Source organism: Rhinatrema bivittatum, chromosome 2 (genome assembly GCF_901001135.1).
Source record: "Rhinatrema bivittatum chromosome 2, aRhiBiv1.1, whole genome shotgun sequence".
NCBI classification, from domain to species: Eukaryota; Metazoa; Chordata; class Amphibia; order Gymnophiona; family Rhinatrematidae; genus Rhinatrema; species Rhinatrema bivittatum.
Genome location: NC_042616.1, coordinates 638,535,727 through 638,558,421, shown reverse-complemented (window position 1 = coordinate 638,558,421; position 22,695 = coordinate 638,535,727). Strand labels below are relative to the sequence as shown.

Sequence of the window (22,695 nt, the reverse complement as noted above, 5' to 3'; positions counted from 1 at the left end):
TTTTCTTAGCATACAGTATCCAGAATCAGTGGGGTTATGCACCTCTACCAGCAGATGGAGACTGAGCAAAACTGACATCACGGTATATACCTTGCAGTGCCAACAGCCCACCAGTATTCAGTCCAGCAGATGGATGTGCATCTCCCTACTGGAGATTACTAAAAAAAAAATAAAAAAAAAATTCAAAGAGAACTATTCACCCTACTCTCGTGAAATGATACCTTATGGTCCTTCCCTCAGTTGAGAATTCCTGAGGTGATTTCTTTGAAGCCTTCCCTCAGATGAGTACCTGATAACTGGTTTTTCAGCCAGCATGGATTTTTTTTTTTTTTTTTTAGGAGAGATTCCTCCCCCGGTCTCGGTGCTCAGCATGCTGATCAGACTCTCTCTCTCCCGTCTAAGGGACGTAGGCAGTCTGAGTTGAGCAGCCTTTTTTTGGCTAGGTCTTGCTCTTGGGCTTGCTTGTTCACCTTGTGGTAGGCCGCGATAGCGTTTTCATGCGTTTTTCTGTGCATAAAACCACCCTCTTCATTCCATTGGTTCGTGCTTGAGTGTCTGGTTATGTGCCTACCGAGGTGCTCAGTTGTGCACGCACTCTGTGGGCATCCTGGTGGAAGTTGTTTGTGCGCTTATCAAGGCACAACGTTGAGTACCTCCGTTTTGGGCTTAGTTTTTGCAGTGTGGGCACAGCTCAGCACACCATCAGATACCTGTTAGGGCATATTGACAGACTGGTGCCCATAGCAAAGAAGCCTAAGCACCTTGCCCTGTGTGTTGCTTGTCATATTCAGGCATCCCAGCCTGGCATTCCCTTTAACTTGTGTCAGCGCTGTTTGGAATCTCGGGGAGAATTGCCTCCATCTGGTTTTACTAAGCCTGATTCTTCCCAGCCTGCTGTGGGAATGAAAAAAAGAGCTGCCAGAGGTGTCACCTGATTTTGGGACTCCCCTAACTGGTTCATCTGTGGGGGAAAGTAGCTCAGTGAGTGCAGGTCTGCTGGCCCTTGGTTTTGCCATGGAACCTTCTGCCTTTTCTTGGGAAGAATGTTTTCAAGAACTACACTCCTTCAAGTGCAGACCTCAGGGCCCCAACCAATCTTGACAGGTCAGGATCACAGGCTTCAGATTCCCGGATGCCTGGTGCTGAGGGTAAGTGTCAGAGTAAGCCTAGATCTGCTGTGGGTCTCCCCGATAGGGACCCAGGTTGCATGGATGACGAAGCCGATCCTTCCTCCTTGGAAGATTGAGAAATTTCTCCAGGATTGGAGCCGTATAGAACTGTTTCTTTCATAGAGATGAGAACCAGCTCTGATTTCCCATATGTTGAAGATGGTGGGAGTTCTGGGGACTGAATCCATGTTTTTGCCAAAAAAAGATCCCATTTTGATTTCTTTGCGTAAAGCCTCTTGTTTGTTCCCTATTATGGAGTCCATTCAAGAATTGATTGATCTTGAATGGGGCATCCCTGAAGCTAATTTTAAAGGGGGACAAGTCTTGGAAGGATTGTAACCCCTGGATCCAGCTGCAAGAGAGCAATTGTGCTTTCAGAAGGTGGATGCACTTGTGTGTGCCGTTTCCAAATGGACGACTATCCCTGTAGAAGGGGAAGCGACTTTGAAGGATGCACAGGATAAGAGAATTGAGGCTATCTTTAAGTAGCTTTTGGAGCAATAACAATGAATTTGTAAATGGCTTTATTCTCCCTGGTGGCTCATTCTTGTAAAATTCTCTCTCAGGAGGTTGATGAATCTGGTGTGAATCCCAGGGCAGTGATGGAACCAGCAGCCACCGTTTTTGGCAGATGTGGGCTGCGATTTGTTCCACACTTCTGCCAGAGGGGTGGCTTTGCTAATAGCAGCTAGGCATCAGCTATGGCTGAGAAATTGGTTGGCTGATAACTCAAAGTCTAACCTTATGAATTTGCCCTTTAAAGGCTTGCTCTTGTTTTAGGAGTGAGCTGGAGAAAATGGCCAATAAGTGGGGTGAATCCCAGATTCCTCAGCTACCAGAGGGTAAGAAACAGGCACCGTGTTCCTTCAGCACAAGAGGTCATGATAGGAGGTTCAGATGTTTTCGACCCTACAGAGGAGCAGCTTTTCAGATGACTCTACCTTTGGGTAGGACTCAGTCCTTTTGTCCCAGGTGGGGCACAGGCTCAGGTAGTAGAGCACCCCAAGCCTCCCAATGAAGATATGCTGGCTACCCCTGGGAAAGGAGATAGGAGCGCGCCTCTCTATCAGAGGTGGGTTGAGATCACATCAGATCAGTGGGTTCTGGAGGCGATAAGAGATGGCTATGTGCTGGAGTTTCGCAGTGTTCCTCAGGACATTTTCATGGTGTCTCTGTGAAACTCTCTGCAGAAGAGACAGGCAGTGGCATGTACAATGTCAAGACTCCTCAGCCTGTGGGCTGTGATTTCAGTGCCCATGTCTCAAGAAAATATAGGCTGATATTCCATTTGTTTCATTGTGCCTAAGGAGAGCTTTTTTTTTTTTTTTTTGTCTGTCCCATCCTAGATCTCAAAGGGGTTAAGTCATTTGTGGGTGACTCATTCTTGCATGGAAGCCTTGCACTCAGTGATAATGGCAGTACAGTTGGGTATTTCTGTCTATGGACTTGCCTGAGATGTACCTTCATATTCCTATCCAGCTAGAGCTCAAATGATTTCTGCATTTTGCGGTTTTGGGGTGTCTTCAGTTTTGAGTGCTACCTTTTTGGTTTGACCACCGTGCCCAGAACTTTTTTTCCAAGGTTGTGGTGGCAGCAATGCTGTGAGAAGATGGGGGTTCTGATATACCCGTACTTAAGATGATTGGCTGGCTGATTCGAGCCAAGTGTCTGGAAGAGAGCCTTCGGGTCTCATGCAAGGTGAATTCCTTATTGCAGGAATTAGATTGGGTGGTGAACCTGGCCAAGAACATTCTTCAGCCATCAGTCTCTGGAGTATCTTGGTGTTTGCTGTGACATGAAGCAGGACAGGGTGTTCTTGCTGGAGGGCCTCATTCAGAAGCTAATGGTGCAGGTGGGCTATTGACTAACACGATACGTTGCAGTGTGGTTTTATCTACAGGTACTCAGATTGTGGTAACTTTGGAGGTGGTGCTATGGGAGAGGATGCATATGCATCCTCTTCAGTTCATTCTGCTATCTTGTTGCAACCCACAGTCTCAGGACTTTTCGGTTTGGCTCCACTTACTGATGGAGATCTGCATGCACCTGCAGTAGTGGTGGTTGCAAGCAGATCATCTTAAGAATTTTCCGTAAGATTTCAGGACTGGCTAGTACTTGTGACAGATGCAAGCCTCCAGGGTTGGGGAGCTCACTATCAGGAGCTGGCAGCACAAGGGCACTGGAGTACAGAAGAGTCTCTCTGGAGCATCAGTCAACTAGAAGCCCATGCTGTCTGGTGGCATGCTTGCAATTTTGGTGACTGATTGCAGGGTTGAGCAGTTTGGATAATGTCGGACAATGTGACAATAGTGGCTTACCTCTATCAGCAGGGAGGAACCAAGAGCCAGCAAGTGTCACAGGAAATAGCCCAACTTATGGAATGGGCAGAAGTGCATCTTCAGGAGGTCTCAGCCTTGCACATTGTGGGAAAAGACAGGTGTAAGAGCAGACTTTCTCAGCAGTCTGGATCCAGGAGATTAGGAGTTATCAAATGAGGCATTCCAGCTCATAGTAGATCACTGGGGCCTTCTGTTTCTAGACCTGCTAGTGACTTCTCGCAATGCAAAGGTCCTCTCTTCAATTGCAGGAGAAACCAAAAGTCCTTGGGCATCAAGGCTCTCGTGCAGGAGTAGCTGGAGGGCAAGCTACTGTATGCCTTTCCCCCGTGGTCCATGTTGGGCAAAATGATTCGGAGGATCGAGAATTTCATGGGAATGGTGCTTCTGGTGGTACCACATTGGCCTAGAAAACCGTAGCATTCAGATTTGCGAACACTTGAGAGGGCTCGGTTGCTGAAGTGTGGATGTTCTGCTGTGGTGATTTCCACCTTGCTATGATTGAGAAAATTCTCCACTTTCTTAGCCTATGTGCGGTTTTGGCAAGTGTTTGAAACTTGGTATGAAGATCAAGGGGTTCTGCCTTATTCAGTTAAGATCCCGCTTATTTTGGAATTTTTGCAGGATGGATTGAGTAAAGGGTTGGTCCTTAATTCATTAATGGTAAAGGTGGTGGCTCTTGCCTGTTTTCGAGGACAAGTGAATGGTGGACCCTTGTTGACTCATCCAGATGTGTCTTGTTTCTTAAAAGGAGTGAAGTATCTTCGCCCTTCCCCCTTGTGGTTGCCGGTGCCTTTATAGAGCCTTAATCTAGTTCTGGATTTTTTGGTGGGCCCTACTTTTTTGACCAATGTGTAGCCTTTCCCTGAGGTTACTGACTTTGAAAACTGGTATTTCTTGTGGCAATTTGTTCGGTGTGTAGGGTTTCCTAATTGTAGGCCTTGTATTGCCAGGAGCCCATTCTAAAGGTGACTCTAGAGGTGATACAGCTGTATATTGTTCCTTCATTTTTGCCAAAAGTGGTCTCAGATTTTCACTTGACTCAGTCAAGTTCCTTGCTATCTCTGGACAGGGAAAGAGATGTGGAGGAATATTGCCTGTTATGGCCTTTGTATATCAAGAGACATATCTTGAGGTATTTGGAGGTTTTTAAACCTCTCAGGAAGACTGATCACCTGTTTTGTTTTCCACTGGGAGAGTAAACAGGATGAGCTGGCATCATGGGCTATGATAGTCCACTGGCTTAGGAGATAATCACAGTCGGGGCGTGCGTTACTGTATGGGAGGGAATAGCTAATTCGATCGTTTACATGTAATATACATGCCGCGGGCGGAAGGGGTTACCCGGTGATTTAAGGACGCGGTAAGAGTAGGTTAAAGGGGATAGTGTATCGCGGGTTGGACTAACGCGGCCGAAAAGTGGGTAGAAGGCAGGTTAGGAGCAGGGTAACCGTGGCCGCACTTTACTGGATTGACCTGTTTGTAAGCAGCAACCACCATGATAGCTTGTCTTTATGTGCTGTTAAATAGATTGTTGTCTCCAACACTGTATGCTTTTGACTGGCTGTACCAGCTGCATTACAGAAAGACAAAGCTAACTGTTTTTGGCAGCTTTGTAGATTGACAGATTATTTTCAAAAAGGAACTTCAGAATCTTGTTTCTGTAACTTTTTGAATAGTGGATTTTACTTTTGCTGGAGCTTCGCATTACTCTATGATCACATTTTTTAAGCTCCTTCCACTTTCTGCTGAAAAGAGCACATACCACAATCTCTTCATCCGCATTGGTGAACTTCATTTTCTAACATTCTTCTCTGAAGTTCGCATATCACAATATTTGCCACGGCAGGATCATCAAATCTTGTACCCAGAGATCTTTTGGCTGCTTTTTAGCCACTTTTCACTGAAGGGGAAGTGGAGAGAAACTGATTAGCCATGTGCTTTAAAGCTAGGATGAAACTGAGGTTCTTTATTTCCATTCGGTGCCATTTTTCTGGATAATGGAACACATCCTGATGTTCATGATCCCTTCTGAATAAGAACATAAATGCCAAACCAAGATCCATCAAACAGCATTCTTTCGCCGACAATGGCCGGTCCAGGTCACAGGTTCTCAGCAGATCCCCTATAGTTTGATATTTCTTGAATCTCACCCCCAGGGATAATGGTTTGTGGACTTGATCAATCCTCTTTTGAACACCAAGGTTTGTTGCCTTGACCACATCCTCTTACAAGAGATTACATGGCTTGATTGTGCTCTGAGTGAAAAAGTACCTCCTATTTGTTTTAAACATGCTGGTTGCTAATTTCATGGAATGTCCCCTAGTGCTAGTGTTTAAAAGGGTAAATAACTGTTCCCTATTTATCCATTCCACCCCACTCATGATTTTATACATTTCAGGTATGTCACCTATGTTGTCTCGTTTCCACACTATTGAGCCCTAATCTGTTTGGCCTTTCTCCATAAGGGAGCCTTTCCAACCCCTTTATCGTTTTTGGCTCCCTTCTCTGTACCTTTTCTATGTCCACTGTGTCTTTTGAGATGGGGATGACCAGAACTGCAGACCATATTCAAGATGTGGGCACACATTGGATCTATATAAAAGCGTGTTATTCTCAGTTTTATTTTCCAAATAATTCCTAACATTTTATTTGCCTTTTTGACCACCACTGTACTCTAAGCCAAAGATTTCAAGGTATTGTCCACAAGGACGTTGAGGTCCTCTTCTTGGGTGGCGATGCATAATACAGAATCTAACACTTGTGTACTTCTGTTTGGGATGATTTTTCCCTATGTGCATTACTTTGCACTTGGTCCACATTAAATTGCAACTGCCTTTTAGAAGCCCAGTCTCACAAGGTCCTTCTGCAGTTCTTCACATTCTGTTGCTATTTTAATGACTCAAAACAACTTTGTCATCTGCAAATCTGGTTACCTCACTCATTGTTTTTCTCCAGATTACTTATAAATATGCTAAAAACACAGGTCCCCAGTACAGATCCTGGGGCATTCCACAAATGACCTTCCTCCATTCAGAAAACTGACCCTTTAATCCTTCCCTCTGATTCCCGTCTTTTATCCAGTTACCAGTTCACAACAGGACAATACCTCTGATCCCATGATTTCCCAGTTTCCTGAGGAGTTTCTCATGAGGGACGCTGTCAAATGCCTTCTGAAAATCCTAATAAACTATAATGGTAGTTCTTGGATATTGCAACATTTTTAATTGGTTTTGGGGTTTAATCATTTGTAACTACTTCCAATGGGTTAATTGTTTTGATATGAGGGCTGTGTATGTGTGTTGTTTTTTTTTTCCTTCAGTTCTATTTCAGTTATCTTCAGGGTTTGTCTTGTGTATTGAAACTTAATACAATTGAATTGGATAGACATACACCAAAATTGATTGGCACTTTATATATGAAATAAGTACCCCTTACCTAGATGAGTTAAAAAGGAGCATGGACTACCTTGGTGAGACACGTTACTGCTGAACAACCTCAACAGGCATGCAAGACTGTCAAGAAAAAAAATTCCTAACTTGACACTGTTTGTAAATGGGGACATTTTCCCTGTGGATGTTGGTTTGAGCTCAGTTTTCCTTAAAGGTATTATTAAAGAAGCTTTCAATAAGAAGTGATTGAATATGTTAAGCAGTTGATCTTGGGACTGACTTCTTCACCTATATAGGTCTAATTCTTTGTTTTGACAGGTCAAGAAGATGGACTGTGATGAAGAAATGTCAGACTACTTTCCAGAACTGGGTACTGTTTTTGAGTATTCATCTACTAGCTCTTTAGGTGAAAGGATGACCCTGGGGGATCAGCTACCTCCGAAATTGCCGGTCTCTCTGGCCCTGGACCTGCAGCAGGTAATGCAGGACTCTTCTCATTAGCATGGCCGGTCCTCTCCATGGAGAGACGGCGGCACAGTCTTGGTTTAGGTTTGCTCCATTCTGATAGGCTCTTGACACTGACTTGTCTATTTTAATACCAAGTAATTTTTAAACTTTGAAGCTATTTTCAGGAGCCTTTTGTAGCAGCTGTGCTTGGATTGGTGGTGCTACCCCACACAGGATGCTAGTACATGGAATGCCTGATATTTCAAGTTGTGCATTAAAATACAGACCATTTGGATCCACTGAGTGAGGCTGTCTGTGAACTCGTTTGCTAGTGTGGCTGCTGCTAGGGCTGCAGTGGAATTTTGATGTCTGCATAAAAAAAACGCCGTAACAATAACAGTGGTAATTGATAGAATGATTATATAATATAGAAATGGAGTTTTTTACACTTGAACTGTTCTCCTGGTTTATGGCATCACTTACCATGTCTGTTGGCTTAAGTACTGGACACTTTTATGACATGTAGGGCAGGTCTGGGAACTGTCCAGAACAATCCCAGACACTACAGGTTTTAAAGAAAGTTGCTGGGGCTCTGGGTCACATGGGTTAAACCTTCTCATGTTGGCAGTGCTGGCACCGTAGAGCCAACGCAGCTTTGCCATGTGTCAGGCATGGCACAATGTGCAGCAGGCCTGTTGTGTTCTTCTAGCACCTGAAGTGCCACAGCAGCTGCAGTGTATGGTCTGAGTGCAGAGGAAGCCTAATATAGCATCTTGGATCAAGGCCTTTGGGGAGGGGTGGGGGCTGCTGGGCCAGCATCATAGAGGGGCTGGCTCAAAGCCCCTTGGGTGGAGATGAAAATGGGGGGACGGGACACTAATGGAAAGTAGCCTGGGGAAGGGTCTGAGGATTGAGCTGGAGAAGGCCTGTAGCAAGAAAGGGGATGAGAAATCTATAGCCGGGGGGGGGGGGGGGAGAAATGTGTACAGCCACACATTCTCTCTGTGCCTGGCTTGCACATTCTCTCTGTGCCTGGCTTGCACGTTGGTTTGGTTTTGTAGAGCAGTGGCAATGTTTTCTCCCTACACTGAACCCTCTCTTGATTTTGGGGTGGGAGGTAAGAGATTCTGTGCAGCCACCAATCCCTGCCTATCCCAGTGAGCCGCGCTCTAAAGTTCCCAGGTATGGGCATGAAGATGTCCTGTTTTGGGAAGATGTGGTTGAAGGAGAGAATCCTGAAAGTCTTGGTGAAGCCATTCAAAAAAGGACTCTGAAGGTTCAGAGTTTCTATTAGAGTATAGGATATCCAATAAAGTAATAAATTGGAAAACCATACTATGTCTTACAATGTAGACTTCCTTATGGCTTGTAAGATTTAAGGCTTTTACCCATGACTAAACGTGCAGTGTAAAATTATCCTGGTTTAATTTGAGGATGGAAAAACGTGTGACATGAAAAGCTCTACTGTACCCGATGCTTGTGAAAATCTTACATTTATGTGGTATGGATAATATCCACTCAGCCTGTATGCACTCAAACGCTACCTGCTGTTCTGTGTACCTCAATTGTGTTAAATTTTAAGGTAAACCTTTGTATTATAGAGGATCCATGATTCTCTGAAATTTTCATGAAAGTAGACCAGAGCAGCAGGACCTCACACTTGCTGTAAATTATAGTTTTAGATGTGGCCTTTAAAGGAGCTGCCAGGTGGTGTTGGTAGTCTTGAAGACTTACAGTTGTCTGTTTTAATTAAGATTCTTGCAAATGATTTGTGGAGCATCTGAATCTTTTTTTTTTTTTTTTTTTTTATGGTGTTGTATATCCTAATAGCTTACACTTTTTTTTTTTTTTTTTCTGTAGTTTAGTAGAGCCTGGTGGTTGCTGTAAAGTTGTTTGTGTTTTGTTTTTTTTTTGTTTGGTTTTTTCATTTTGCTGCCAGTGTGAGGCACTTCTGACCTTTTATTAAAAAAAAAAAAAAAAAGCCCCCCCCCCCCCCCCCCCAAAAAAAAAAAATACAATTTGGCTGACATGTTAAATCCTGCATGGTTTTCCTTCTCGGTGCTGATCTCTGCAAATTCAGGAAGGAGCCCGACATTTATTTCTATTTAAATTTCTGTGTTGCTGTCCAAAGCAGTGCAGAATGGTAACATTTCAGCATAAGCTACATTATATAGCAGATTTAATAAAAATGTTGATTTGGATAGATATTTAAAAATCCATAAAAATAAGATTCAGAATTGTGCACCACATGGCCACATGGTTACAAGATACATGAGAGATTGCATCATATATATTTTCCATTATGAATGAGCATTTTTTTTTTTATAGAAAGTATTCTCTTAAAATCTGATTTAGTTATTCTGATGACTAAATGCATTTTTTTTCTTCAGACTGAGCAGATTTCTGAACCCCTGAAAGTCTATTTGAGGATGCGGCCTTTCTCTAAGGCAGAACTTGCCAGTAACGAGTCCCAGGTTAGTTTGTATGATTCTTCAGTCATAAACGTATTTACTGCTACCAAAGTAACCAGTATGCTCTTTAAAAACAAGCTTCTGCATGCTGAGAACTTTTGAAGACGTTGCTAGCACTTTTTTCTTTTTCACCTTTTTAACCTCTACTCTCGGAGCTGGTGTTAATGTTTTCTGTAATATCACGTCCTATGACTTGTTGAACTGTTTTGTAAATGCTGTAAGGTTTCAGAATATTGCCTTTCTAAAACCAGTCTGTCTTGTATAGACCTATTTATTTTTAAAGCTTCTGCTTTGATGCTGATAATTCACTTAATTTTCAAGTAGCACAGGAAAAGTAACATTTTTCTGCCAATATGAAATACCCATATCCATAAACTCAATTACACAAGTGGTTCAAAATCCTGTTAATAGGAAAACTACAGGAAGAAACATTTGTGAAATCCTATATGTTAAGAAATCTGCACAGTTTAAGGAGTGGTTTTTATCTATATGGAATTAATGCTGAGTGGGATATGTTCTAATGAGCAAAATGTTTCTGAAATTCACACATGGAACGATTTTTTGAATTCAGCTTAATGAAAAATGTTTAAAATGGTCAATGTATTTTTGACTAGCATTCGGTACTAATAATCCATTTTTAAAGTACTAATGGACATACGCAGCACTGTGCAGGAAAATATAGAAGTCCTTACTCCAAGGAGCTTAAAATCTAGGCAGGACAAAAAAATATGTAAGTCTGGGAGGTATATTTATTGCAGAGAAGTTTTTAGAAGAACATAGGACTAATTTAACTGGTTTCTTTTTTCTTCAATTACTGAGCATGATTTGGTTCTTAAACTTTTTTTTTTTGTTGCCTTTTGAGTTTTAAAGTTTGCGTATTTCCTGTGTATTTTGTTTCTTCCCCCCCCGAGTGACCCAAGCGAGAAGGAAAAAAAATATCTGGCTATGCATAATGAAATCATTGTTTTGGGCATACATTTTGTACTGTTGATTTCCATGCAAATGTTTAATTTTTCTTGCCTCAGAAAGACGTATTTTTTTTGAGCCTTCTCGGCTCTGGATTTTCTTAGGTTTGAAGATGTATAGTGGTGGAAAACCTAATGCTGTTTCTTGAATTGGGGCTGGTGGGGAATTATCTGCATTGTAGTGTAAATGGGGATGTCGTCTTGGAAAAGGTTTCCTTTTGTAATTTTCACTAATTCTACTCCTCTTTCTGGTATTTTCCTTCTTTGTTTTGGAATTGCTTTGCTAAACTTATTTTTTTCTTTTGTATTCACTATTTGTGTTGCATATATGGCTTATTTTACTTCACAAGTCATGCTTTTGTTATTTTGAAAATATAGTTAAAAGCAGCCTCATAAAGGTTAGTTTTTAGACTGAATTTGTATGTAGCCTGAGAGGGAACATGATGCACCGAATTGGGAAGTGTGTTTCATGCGTATGGCACAGCAAGGTAGAAAGAGAGGAGTTGGGAGTAGGTGGTGAAGGATACAGATGAGTAACTTGTACAGTGAGTAGAGTTCATGAGGGAGGGTTTTGGGAGAAAGAAGAGAATTAACAAGGAGCTGTAGAGTGAATGTAATTATAAGCAAGTATGTGGAAGTGGACAGCAGGAGTTAACACCAGATACACGAGGCCTGTAACCAGAATCTTAGCGGCTCCACTTTTTTTTCTTTTTTTTTTCCCAATCCTAGCCGGGCCGTGCTAGAATTTGAGGGGAGGATGCGGTGTCTGGCCTAGGCCAAAGAGAAGGCTGCTGAGTGATGGGCTTGGGGCCTGCTGCTGAAGAGAGAAGATTGCAGCATCGGGCCAGGGCTTTGTTGCTCAGGAAAGCTGCCACATCGGGCATGGGTTACATGGCTGAAAAGAGAAGGATACTGAGTGGACCTGGGCCACACCACTGATGAAAAAGTTCCTGCATTGAGTCCAGGCTGTGTGGCCAAAGAGAACATTGCTGCTAATGGCCCAGCCTGCGAGGCCAAAGAGAGGCAGCTGTTAGGTTGGGCCACTTGGTGGAAGAGAGGTGGCTGTGGCATTGGCAGGGCCAAAGAGAAGAAGACTGCTACTGCCTGCACCTTGCACATTTTGGGGGGGGGGAGGACAAAGTGAGCTGTGGTGTATGTGAGAGCTTGTGTGCACAGTAGCACGTGCAAGAGGTGTTTTGTGTGTGTATCTGTCTGTAGGGTAAGAGATGGGGAGGGGGGATGCTTGAGTGTGGGTGCCAGAGAGCCTATATGAGGAATGTGTGTGTGTGTGTGAGAGAGAGATTGGGAGCTGGTGTGTAGGAAAAAGGGATCCTGTATATGTGAGGGTGCTAGCCTGTGTGAAAGTATTGTGTATGTGTGAGACAGAGCCTGTGTGAAGGGGTGCATGAGAGACACATAGGTAGCCTGTGTGGATGCAAGAGAGAGGGCCCTATATGAGTGTGTGTGAGAGGGGGAGGGGCAGTACTGAGAACAGGGTCAAACTCTGGGACTGGTAATAGTGGAAGGGGTTAAGCCTAGCTGTGGAGGGGAGAGATACTGGCAGGTGGAGGAGTTGGGGCCTGAGAGGGCAAAGTAGCCAGGGGAGTAGGGAGAGCGAGTGGAAGGGACACTCACAGTGAATTTCTAGGGAAATTCTGCTCAAAATACTTTAAATTCTACATTTCTAAGTAATAACCTTTTTTCTATATTTAAAATGTGATTACTTGGACTGTCATGTAAATTATTTTGACCAATATAAAGTTTGCAGAATTTTGTTTTTGTGTGCAGAATTTCCCCAGGAGTTGTGTGTGTGTGTGTGTGTGTGAGAGCTTATATGAGAACATGTTTGTGTGTGAGAGAGCGACTGTGCAGGCCCCAGAAGGAGGTTGCTGCTGCCTCTGTTCTAGGGGGAGCGAGCATTTACGTGTGTGTGTGTGAACCTATAAGAGGCACAGAATGTGTGTTGGAGAGTGTATGTATATGAGGGGAAAGTTTGCATGTGCCCCCCCCCCCCCCCCCCCATTAATCCACAACAATCTCAGGATGACTGGAAATCAAAAGTTCCCAGGTATGGAAAACGGGATTTTAAAAAATCCTTTTGTTTTAATTGGCAGTTTTGAAATATTTTATTGGTGGTTGGGAAATTTTGGGAAACTTTTTTTTTTAAATTTGTAATAGTAATAGTGGTGATGAGGAAAGATAAAATATGTAAGCTTTTTAAATAGATTGCCATGGAAAATGATGGTTCACTGGGAGGCATCCAAAAAATGTTGCAGTAGTCTAAGAGGGAGGTATAAGTGGATGAGCATTTTTACTAGAATGCTCAGAAAAGAAGGGATGGATTTTCAGAGGAAGAAACGACGTTTTATTTTATTAACATTCCTGTTCTGAAAACTGCAATAAACATTATTAAATGCTGATCACAGTATAAAGGCTAGAAACAAGACATTACATATTACATTACAGTGTTTTGATAAGCATAGCAAAGGAGAGGCATCAAAGATGACCCTTAGGTTATAGGCCAAGGAAACTGGGAGGATGAGAGTGCAATCCACAGACAGCAAAGGAAGAGACAAGTAATAGTTCTGCTCATATTAACTTTTTAAGATGTCAGTGGGACATTCAGGCAGCCAGGGAAAGATTGGCTTATTGGGTCTTCGGGCATGCCCCGGGGGGCCAGTCAGGCTAGTCACATAGTTGCAGGGCTAACTTGTGCAGGCTTCCTGCAGTCAGGGCACCTTCGGCCGAACTATTTTTAAGCCCCAATAATTCCTCTGAGGAAGTCTCTTCCTGTGCTGGGTCCCTCCTCCTTGTGGCTTGAAGAGAAGGCTTCTACCTCTGCTGGGCCCATGCAGCAGCTAAATTGCCTGGGTCTGTGAGGCCATCAGCAGAAGAGACGGGGGGTGGGGGGCCATTGGGCCATGCGGCCTCTTTTCTGCCTCGTGGCCCAGCTGATGGCAGCCTCTTCTCTTCAACCGTGCAGTTGAAGTTGAGGCCCTGTCAGCTGGGCTGCGCCTTGGAAAAGAGGCTGTTGGGAGCTGCGCCACTTAAGAAATTCTTGCAGGTACCTATAGGACTGCATGGCTGAAAGCTGCTTTTGCGCTTGCGAGCGATGCGAAAAGGAGGCTGTTGTGTTAGTGGAGCCACCCAGCTGAAGAAAGAAGGCTGCTGCTACCTGAACCCTGTTCCATGGAGAGAGAGTGTGTGTGAGAGTAAACAATGTAAGACAGCGTGTGTATGACATTACACAGAACCAAGCAGCAGGCATCGCTTATTGGTATGTTCCAGGGAGAGAGAGAGTGTGTGGGAGATCATATATATTTGTGAGATGGAGCATATGTGTGAGAAAATAGCATGTTAAGATCATGTGGGTGAACATGTGTAGGAGCATGTGTGTATGTAAGACTCCATAGTGTGAGAAGTTGTGCAGGCCCGAGGAAGCCTCTGTATGTTCCCAAGAGAGAATGTGTGCATGTACGTGTGAGAAAACAGAGCATATGTGTGTGTTAGAGAATATAGATATGTGAGAGAGGAGAAAGTTGTACCACTCCCTCCCTGAACTAATCCATGACAATCACAGGGTGACTGGAAATAGAGTTCTCAGGTATGGAGAACATGGGATTTTTTTATCCTTATTAATTTTAAGAATTGGGTGGTGTTTGTCTTAAAATAAAATATTTAAAAACAGGTTTATATTCTGCTTTTAATGGTATCTGGGAATTAAAAAAAAAAAAAATTGGGTATTTTCATCAGCTGTTTTGAATATTTTTTTTTATGATTATGGTTTTACTATTATGATTTATATATCTTGATTTTCAATGATTTTATTTTTTGATGTTTAATAAGGAATAGTGATGTTTCTGTTTTTACATTGTTCCACTACATACAGAGTCTGTCTTGTTACAGTTTCCAATTCAGTTTTTGCCTGCATGTTTCTAGTTATACTTTGTCTCTTTATTCTGTATTTGGTGAGGGTCTGTCTGTGTTTTTTGCATGTGAGATTTTGCTAGCATATAGTTTCTGTGAAGGGTTCTATAACAACTTGGCTTGTTCTGCTTTCCTAATATCTGGTGTATTGGTGTGTTAGGGCCTGGTGTAATATTTGAAGTGCCTTTTCATAGGTAGGTTGGTTCTGTTTGAGTGCTGGCAGCTAGTGCTGTTTTCATATGAGAAGTTTACTATATTGTAATTACATTTACTTAAAGCTTTCTGAGGGCTGACATGCTTTATAATAGTCCTAATACCATATGACTGCAGGTGTCTTTTATGCAGAGTTTTCCAGTTGGTACCATAGCAGTGCACGTAAGTACACATTTTAAGTGATATTTTTACCTTGGAATGCTGAATATTCTTTTTCATGTAAAATCTATTATAAATGCATATTTTTTTAAATTATTAGTGGGAGGGATGGGACCAGGAGTATGTGCAAGACTGTAAGGTTCCCCTATGATACCTAATACCTGTGCACCAGCTTTGGCTGAACTGGCTGTACAAGAGAGCAGGATTCAATTTGGAGCTGTTCTACTTTGGGTTAATGGTTCTCCCCAGTCTCAGCCAGGGCTCAATTTTCTCTTTTGATAAGGCCAGGGAACAGTAGGGGGGGGGGGGGGGTCACTTTTGGTCCCCTCTCCCCTAGAGTCAGAGCAAAGCCTGGGGAACCATAAAAGCAGCAGACTGTGTAGCCTGCAGTCCATGGGAATGAGTAAAGTAGTGGGAGGGTTGCAGAGAAGTGTAGGCAAGCTACAGGCACAAGTCAGAAGGGGGTAAACCAGGAGGCAGTGCCTATACACTTTAGTGAGGCTTCTGTCTGAGGTGACTGTACTGAGCTCTGAGAGAAGCCGTTGGCTCTGGAACCAGTGAGTCTCCTAGAGAATGAAATTGGGGAAGGACTGGCAACAAGCAAGAGCTTAAATCTGTTTGGTTCAAGAGGAATCCAGAATACATCTCTGTAAGGGATATAAGCAGATTGCAAGGATGGAACAGGGCTGTGACTCTGCTCACCCATGATCTGGAATATGTTTAATTTCCTTGTTTATTTAGGAAAGATGAAGTTTATTTTGGAGATATTTCAGCTCAATTCTGCTGAGTTCCAGGGTTGACGGGAGCTGCTGATACATGTGTATGAGGGCATAAGATACCCTTGGGCCAATTAAAAAAAAAAAAAAAAAAAAAAAAAAAAAATATCCCCCCCGGGCCAATATTTTCCTGCAATCCACCCCTGCAGGCAGCGATGTCAGACAAGCAGGCTTTGATTTAGGACTACATTCTTACTAAAACTTCTGCTGTAGAGAGCTAGATTTGGGTGTCTCCAGCATAAAATGGTGCTGGAAACCACAGGAGGAGATCAGAGCATCAGAGGAAGAAGTGTAGAGAGGAAAAAGAGGGCCCAGTAAGGAGCCTTGAGACGCACTCACTGATAGTGGGTAGAAGGGAGGAAGAATCAGCAGAGAACACAGTGAAAGTACAATGACAGAAGTAAGAAGAGAACCAGAGTACAGAGTGTCAAGGAGAAGACCATGATCAGTGGTATCAGCAGTATATATTTGATGGAGGATGAGGATCTTGTAATGGCCCTTGGCCACAAAGAGATGTCTGGAGGCTTTGGCAAGAGCAGTTTCTGTGGAACATAAAGGAAGAAATCCAGAAAACCCTGAGATGTAAAAGTCAAGGCAGTGGAGAGTCCAATGAGGGTTTGAGAAACATAGGGGCAGATGCTATATCAAACACGGAAAGCGGGTGCTGACTCTTCAGCACCTGCTTTCTTAATGCGTGCATGGCTCCCACAAGGGGAGGGGGGCGCCATGCTATAAACAAATTAGGGTTTTGTGCTAGCAAGGAGGCGCTAAGGTCACTTGCGCGATCTTAGTGCCTCCTGGATAATGCAACCCCGCCGTGGCTGCCAGTTACGAAAACAAGACGTCTGTAAACTCTGCGTCGGTCTTCATAACTCTGCGGTCTGCTGAGGTTTGTTTTTTTTTTTTCTTAAGTAAAAAAAAATACAGAAAAACATTTTTTCTGCCTTTCTGTACTACTTTTACATGCACTCAACTATTAATACCTACTCCGGCAGGCGTTAATATGTGAGAGCTAAATGTGTGTCTGAGATGCACTTTTTTTTTTAATGTGGCGTGAATGAGTAATAGCCTCATTCACATTAATTTGCATGTGATGAGCGTTATCACGTTCACTCCACGTCGGACATGCATTAAGTGGGCACTAATCCCCCTATTGCATTGGGGGTGGATTAGTGCCTATTTAACCCGCGTCGGAGTGCGGGTTATACAGTGTGCTCGGCTAAGCGCACTGTATTGCATCGGCCACATTGTGATCACAGTATGTTTGAAAGAAGAGGGGACAGATGAGGTGGCAAGTGATTGATGAAACAGAAGGGACAATTGCAGGGGAGATAAAACTTAGGAACTAGGTGAGCATGTGGTCAGAGGAACAAATATGCAGCTAATTTCAACAAGGGGAGGAAATCTGAAAATATGTAACAGCATTTAAAGCATGCTAAATGTTGATTATTGCATGTTATAGCCATAACCTGGCTTTGTAAATGTACCTGAGGCAATGGAGGATAAAGAACTTGCCCAAGGTGTGAAGCAGTGGCAATGGGATTTGAACCTTGTTTCCCTGGTTTGCAGCCCACTGCTGTAACTATTAAGCTGCTATTCCACTTCTGAAATCAAAGGAGGAAACTGCCCATCTCCTTTGCTTCCATTGCCTCAGGTACATTTTATAAAGCCGTGGGCTATAACATGTAGGGATGTGCATTAGTTTGCGAGGAAATAGGAAATAGAAATGATTTTTTCCTACTTTGTTGTGGTTCGGGGGGGGGGGAGGTGCGACGAAATAAGAAAACCACATGAAATTTCATGGGTTTTCTAATCGTTTTTGGGGAGGAGAGAAAGGGCACATTTAAAAAAACACAAAACAAACCCTTCAAATTTAATTGCAAACCCCCCCTCCCCCAAGACTTTCCAAATTCCCTGGTGGTCCAGCGGGGTCCCAGGAATGATCTCTCCCTCTCGGGCTGCTCATATAGAGTGGAGGAGTAGCCTAGTGATTAAAGCAGTGGGCTATGAACTAGGAGACCAGGATTTGAGTCCTGCTGTCGCTCCTTTACCCTCCATTGCTTCAGGTACAAACTTATGGGCTGATTCAGTAAAGTCCGCGGGAGAGCGGGCGATTCAGTATTTAAATTAGGTCCGGCGGTAGAAATGGTCAAAAGGAGGCGCTAGGGACACTAGTGCGTCCCTAGCGCCTCCTTTTGGCCCGGAGCAGCGGCTGTCAGGGGGTTTGACAGCCGATGCTCAATTTTGCTGGTGTCTGTTCTCAAGCCTGCTGACAGCCATGGGCTCGGAAACCAGACGCCAGCAAAATTGAGTGTCCGGTTTTTGACCCGACATCCGCCTGCCGACTTCAAAATTTATTTTTTTTTACCCTTTGGGACCTCCGACTTAATATCACCATGGTAAGTCGGAGGGTGCACAGAAAAGCAGTTTTTACTGCTTTTCTGTGCACTTTCCCAGTGCCCGACTAAATTAGCGCCTACCTTTTGGGTAGGTGCTAATTTCTGAAAGTGAAATGTGCGGCTTGGCTGCACATTTTACTTACTGAATCACGAGCTATTAGGTTCGGCGGGTTGGATGCGCGTTTTCCGCCCCTTACTGAACAAGGGGTAAGGGAAAACGCGCGTCCAATGGCAGGTTAACAGTGCTCTCCGGAGCGCACTGTACTGTATTGGCCCATTAGATTGTTAGCCCTCTGGGGATAGGGAAATACTTACAGTACTTGAATGTAATCCACTTTGAAGCGCTGAAGGTGTGAAAAGCAGAATATAATTAAATAATAAATTATTATAGTATATACTTTAATGAAGAGAATAGGAAAAAGCATACGAATTGGCAAGTTAAATGTAAAACATTGCTAAGAGAATTTGAAAAGAAGTTGACCATAGAGACAAAAACTCATAATAAACATTTCTTAAAAATATAAATCTGAAGCAGGATACTGCAAGGGAATTGGTTAGACCATTAGATGATTGAGGGGTTAAAGGAAAACTAAGGGAAGATAATAAGGCCATCGTGGAAAGACTAAATGAATTCTTTGCTGTCTACCAATGAGGATGTTAGAGATACCCGTTCTGGAGACAGTTTTCAAGGGTGACAATTCAGATGAACGGAACCAGATCATGGTGAACCTGGAAGGTGTAGTAGGCCAGATTAACACACTGAAGAGTAGCAAATCACCTGGACCAGATGGTATACACCCTAGAGTTCTGAAAGAATTAAAAAAAAAAAAAAAATTTCAGACAGGTTACAAATTAATTGAAATATATCATTAATCATCCTTTGGTCACCTTCCAGTCTTCAACTACAATGTAACCCCCAATATTTATTTTAAAAGGGCTCCAGAGGTGATTTGGGAAATTTATAGACCAGTAGCCTGACTTTGGTGCTGGGAAAATACATGCTGGCTGTGTCCCATTAAAACACGTCTGTCTATATTTTCTGCAATTTTATTCTTTATGATAGTTTCTACAAATTTTCCCAGCACCAATCATGAAGAATAAAATTGCAGAAAATATAGACAGACATGTTTTAATGGGACACAGCCAGCATGTATTTATCCAAGGGAAGTCATGCCTCACAAATCAAAAAGGGGTGAACTGACCTGGATAAATGTGAACTGGTAAACTTAATGTATTTGGATTTTCAGAAGGTGTTTGACAAAATTCCTCATGAGAGGCTTCTAAGAAAACTAAAATATGGGATAGAAGGAGCTGTTCTCTTATGGATTGCAAGCTGGTTAAGACAGGAAACAGAGTAAACGGTAGAGTGCCTCAGAGATCTGTTTTTGTGGGTTTAAATATATTAAAAAGCAATCTTCCTTAATGTTTTATGTCTTGGATATGTGTCGGGACTTAATTCAAATGTTGTGGGTGACCTTTCTTATTGCACTTTTCAGGCACGAGTACTCTCAAGTTCCTGATGGATCAATGTGCAGAAATATAATCTGTCAATGTGAAATTCCACTGTTTATATCGTGAGTGGCATTCATTGAAAGCTTACTTGCAAAGAAAAGTTTATATATAAAAAGTTATCACCACCAGCTCATGATATAAACAGTGGGATTTCACATATTAACAGATTCGAGTTCCTGATGGGATCAATGTGCAGAAATATAGAGTACTCGTGCCTGAAAAGTGCAATAAGAAAGGTCACCTACAACATTTGAATTAAGTCCTGACACATATCCAAGACATAAAACCTTTTGAGGAAGATTTTGTTTGAGTTATAATATTTTTATTCTTTCACTCTTGGGTTCATTGATTTTCTTTTAATATATTTATAAATGATCAGGAAAGGGGTATGACTAATGAGATCAAATTTTCATATGACACAATTATTCAGAGTAGTTAAATCACAATAGGATTGAGAGAAAATGCAGGAGGAACTTTTGAGACTGGAAGATTGGACATCCTTATGGCAGACAAAATATAAGGTGAACTAGTGCAGGGTGGTGCATATAGGAGAAAAATAACCCATGCTGTAGTTGTACACCATAGGTTCCATTTCAGGAGTTACCCAGATCTTTTTCCTGAGTGGTATCATAGCTGATATTACATTGAAATTGTCAGATAAGTGTGTTGTGGCAGTCAAAAAAGGAATGTTGGGAATTATTAGGATGAGAATAGTGAATAAAACAGAGGATGTCATAATGCCTCTGTATCACTCCATGGTGAGACTGCACCTCGAATACTGTGTGCAATTCTCAGTCCCGCGTCTCAGAAACTATATAATTGTATTGGAGAAAGTACAGAGAAGGTGACCAAAATATTAAAGGGGATGGAACGGCACCCCGATGAAAGGCTAAAATTAGGGCTATTCAGCTTGGAGAAGCTGGCTGAGAAGGAATGAAAGAGGTATACAAAATCATGAAAGGACTTGGAATAGGTAAATGTGAATCTGTTCTTTTTTTTTTTCTTTAGATAAAACCAGCACTAGGGGGGGGCACACCATAAAGTTGACAAATAGCGCATTTAAAACCAGAGAATTTTTTTCACTCCTTGCACAATTAAGCTCTGGAATTCATTGCAGAGGATGTGGTTAGTGCAATTAATGTAGCTGGGTTTAAAAAAAGGTTTGGATAAGTTCTTGGAGGAGAAATCCATAAACTTCTGCTAATCAACAGGGAATGGCCACTGCTTGTTGCAGGCATTAGTAGCATGGGATCTGGTTAATGCTTGGGTACTTGCCAGGTGCTTGTGCAGTGGCGTAGCAAGGGGTGGGCGGCCGCCCTGGGCGCCGGGTTTAAGGGGGAGCCAAAAAGCTATTTAAATAAAAAAAAGAAATTAGTATTTTAAGCCCAGATGTAAGTGTTGCTGAATACTGGCAGATCGGTTTTTTTTGTTTTGTTATGAGAGATTTATAGTAATGGTCAGGGGCGGATTGACCTATCGGGGGATCGGGCATCCCCCGGTGGGCCGGTCTACCTGGTCATGTGGTCTCGACCGCGTGGCTCTTCAGCCCAGCCTCAACGCCTTCGCCAAGCCGGCAGGGGCCGAAGAAATACAAATCGAGGCCAGCGGGGGCCGAAGAAAAGAAGATCAGCCAGCGGTGCGCGGGCCGAAGAAATGAAGATGGGAACCTCCCAGCCAGCCCCCGCTGGAGAAATTAAAATCGAGGCTGGCGGCAGCCAAAGAAAAGAAGATGGGCGCATCCCAGCCAGCCTCAAGCGGGGGCCGACTGGGCGGTGCCCATCTTCTTTTCTTCGGCCCCCACCGGCCTCAATTTTAATGTCTTCGGCCCCCGCCGGAGACCAAGAGGGCCGAAGACATTAAAATCGAGGCCGGCGGGGGCCGAAGAAGTGAACACCGGTCTGCTAACCGCCGGAGACCAGCTGTTCAACCTTGGATCGGAAGGGTGCTTCTGTGTGTGTATGTGAGAAAGGAGCGGTGTGTGTGTATGAGAGAGGATTGGTGCTTCTGTATGTGTATATACGGTATGTATGTGAGAGAGGAATCTGCCAGTTTAAAAAAAAAAAAAATTTGTGCTGGTAGTGCAACTTTTGAAAAGTTGGATGAAAGATTAAATTACTGAATGTTAAGCATCCCTCTTCTAGAAAATAAAATTTAGCAAAGTGGGTAGAGACAAATACTAAAGCAAAAAAAAATTAAACTATTTAAAATGTTCATCTCAGCAAAATCACAAATTTAAGATACTGATGCCAGGTTTTTTTTTTTGTTTTTTTTTTAGCATAATTTAAGCATGAAGACTAGAATAGTTCCAATCTGAAATGGTTTTGCTATTTTTTTTTTAAGCCTTTAGAAAATGTATATTTTTAAATGACTAAGACTGGAATCTTCCCATTTAAAAGGGAAGTTGACTAAGAATGTCTTTCGGTTCCATATCTCCCACATGAATAATCATACGACTGATAGTTTGAAGAAAGACACTTGCTTTATTGCCTGGAAGCGTAAAACAAGAGAAGCTGTACTGTGTGGGTGGCTGTCCCGTGGGAGGGACAGAACCTGAAGGAAGGGTGTCATTTCGCCTTCTGATAGGAATGTGGTTTTCTTATTTAATGGTTGGGATCATCACTTTCACTTTTAGTAAAAGTGAAAAATGTTGCAAGTCTGAAAGCAAGGTGCTTCTGTGAGTGTAATGTGTGTGAGACGGGGAGGGTGCTTCTGTGTGTGTGCAAGAGAGATGGAGCATGTTTTTGGCTGGCTTGTGGCTGTGAGATAGAACATGTGTGTAATTGAGAGCTTGTGTGTAAGTGAAATAGAGCATGTGTGTGATTGATTGAAAGCCTTTGTGTAAGTAAGAGAGAGCGAGAGCATTGTGTGATTGAGAGAGACTGGCCAGAGAGGTGACATGTGTATGTGTGACACTGATCAGGGAGATGAC

The 22,695-nt window shown here is 42.9% G+C and overlaps 1 protein-coding gene across 2 annotated transcripts in view; it reads left to right on the top strand.

Moving 5' to 3' along the window:
• Positions 1–22,695, top strand: part of LOC115085370 (kinesin-like protein KIF20A) — a 128,848-nt gene that overhangs the window by 12,259 nt on the left and 93,894 nt on the right. For both annotated transcript variants that reach the window (XM_029591304.1, XM_029591305.1), the window contains exons 2-3: positions 7,216–7,374; positions 9,735–9,818. In XM_029591304.1, the coding sequence (XP_029447164.1) occupies positions 7,225–7,374; positions 9,735–9,818 (234 nt within the window). In that variant the 5' untranslated portion in view covers positions 7,216–7,224. The remainder of the gene's footprint in view (positions 1–7,215; positions 7,375–9,734; positions 9,819–22,695) is intronic.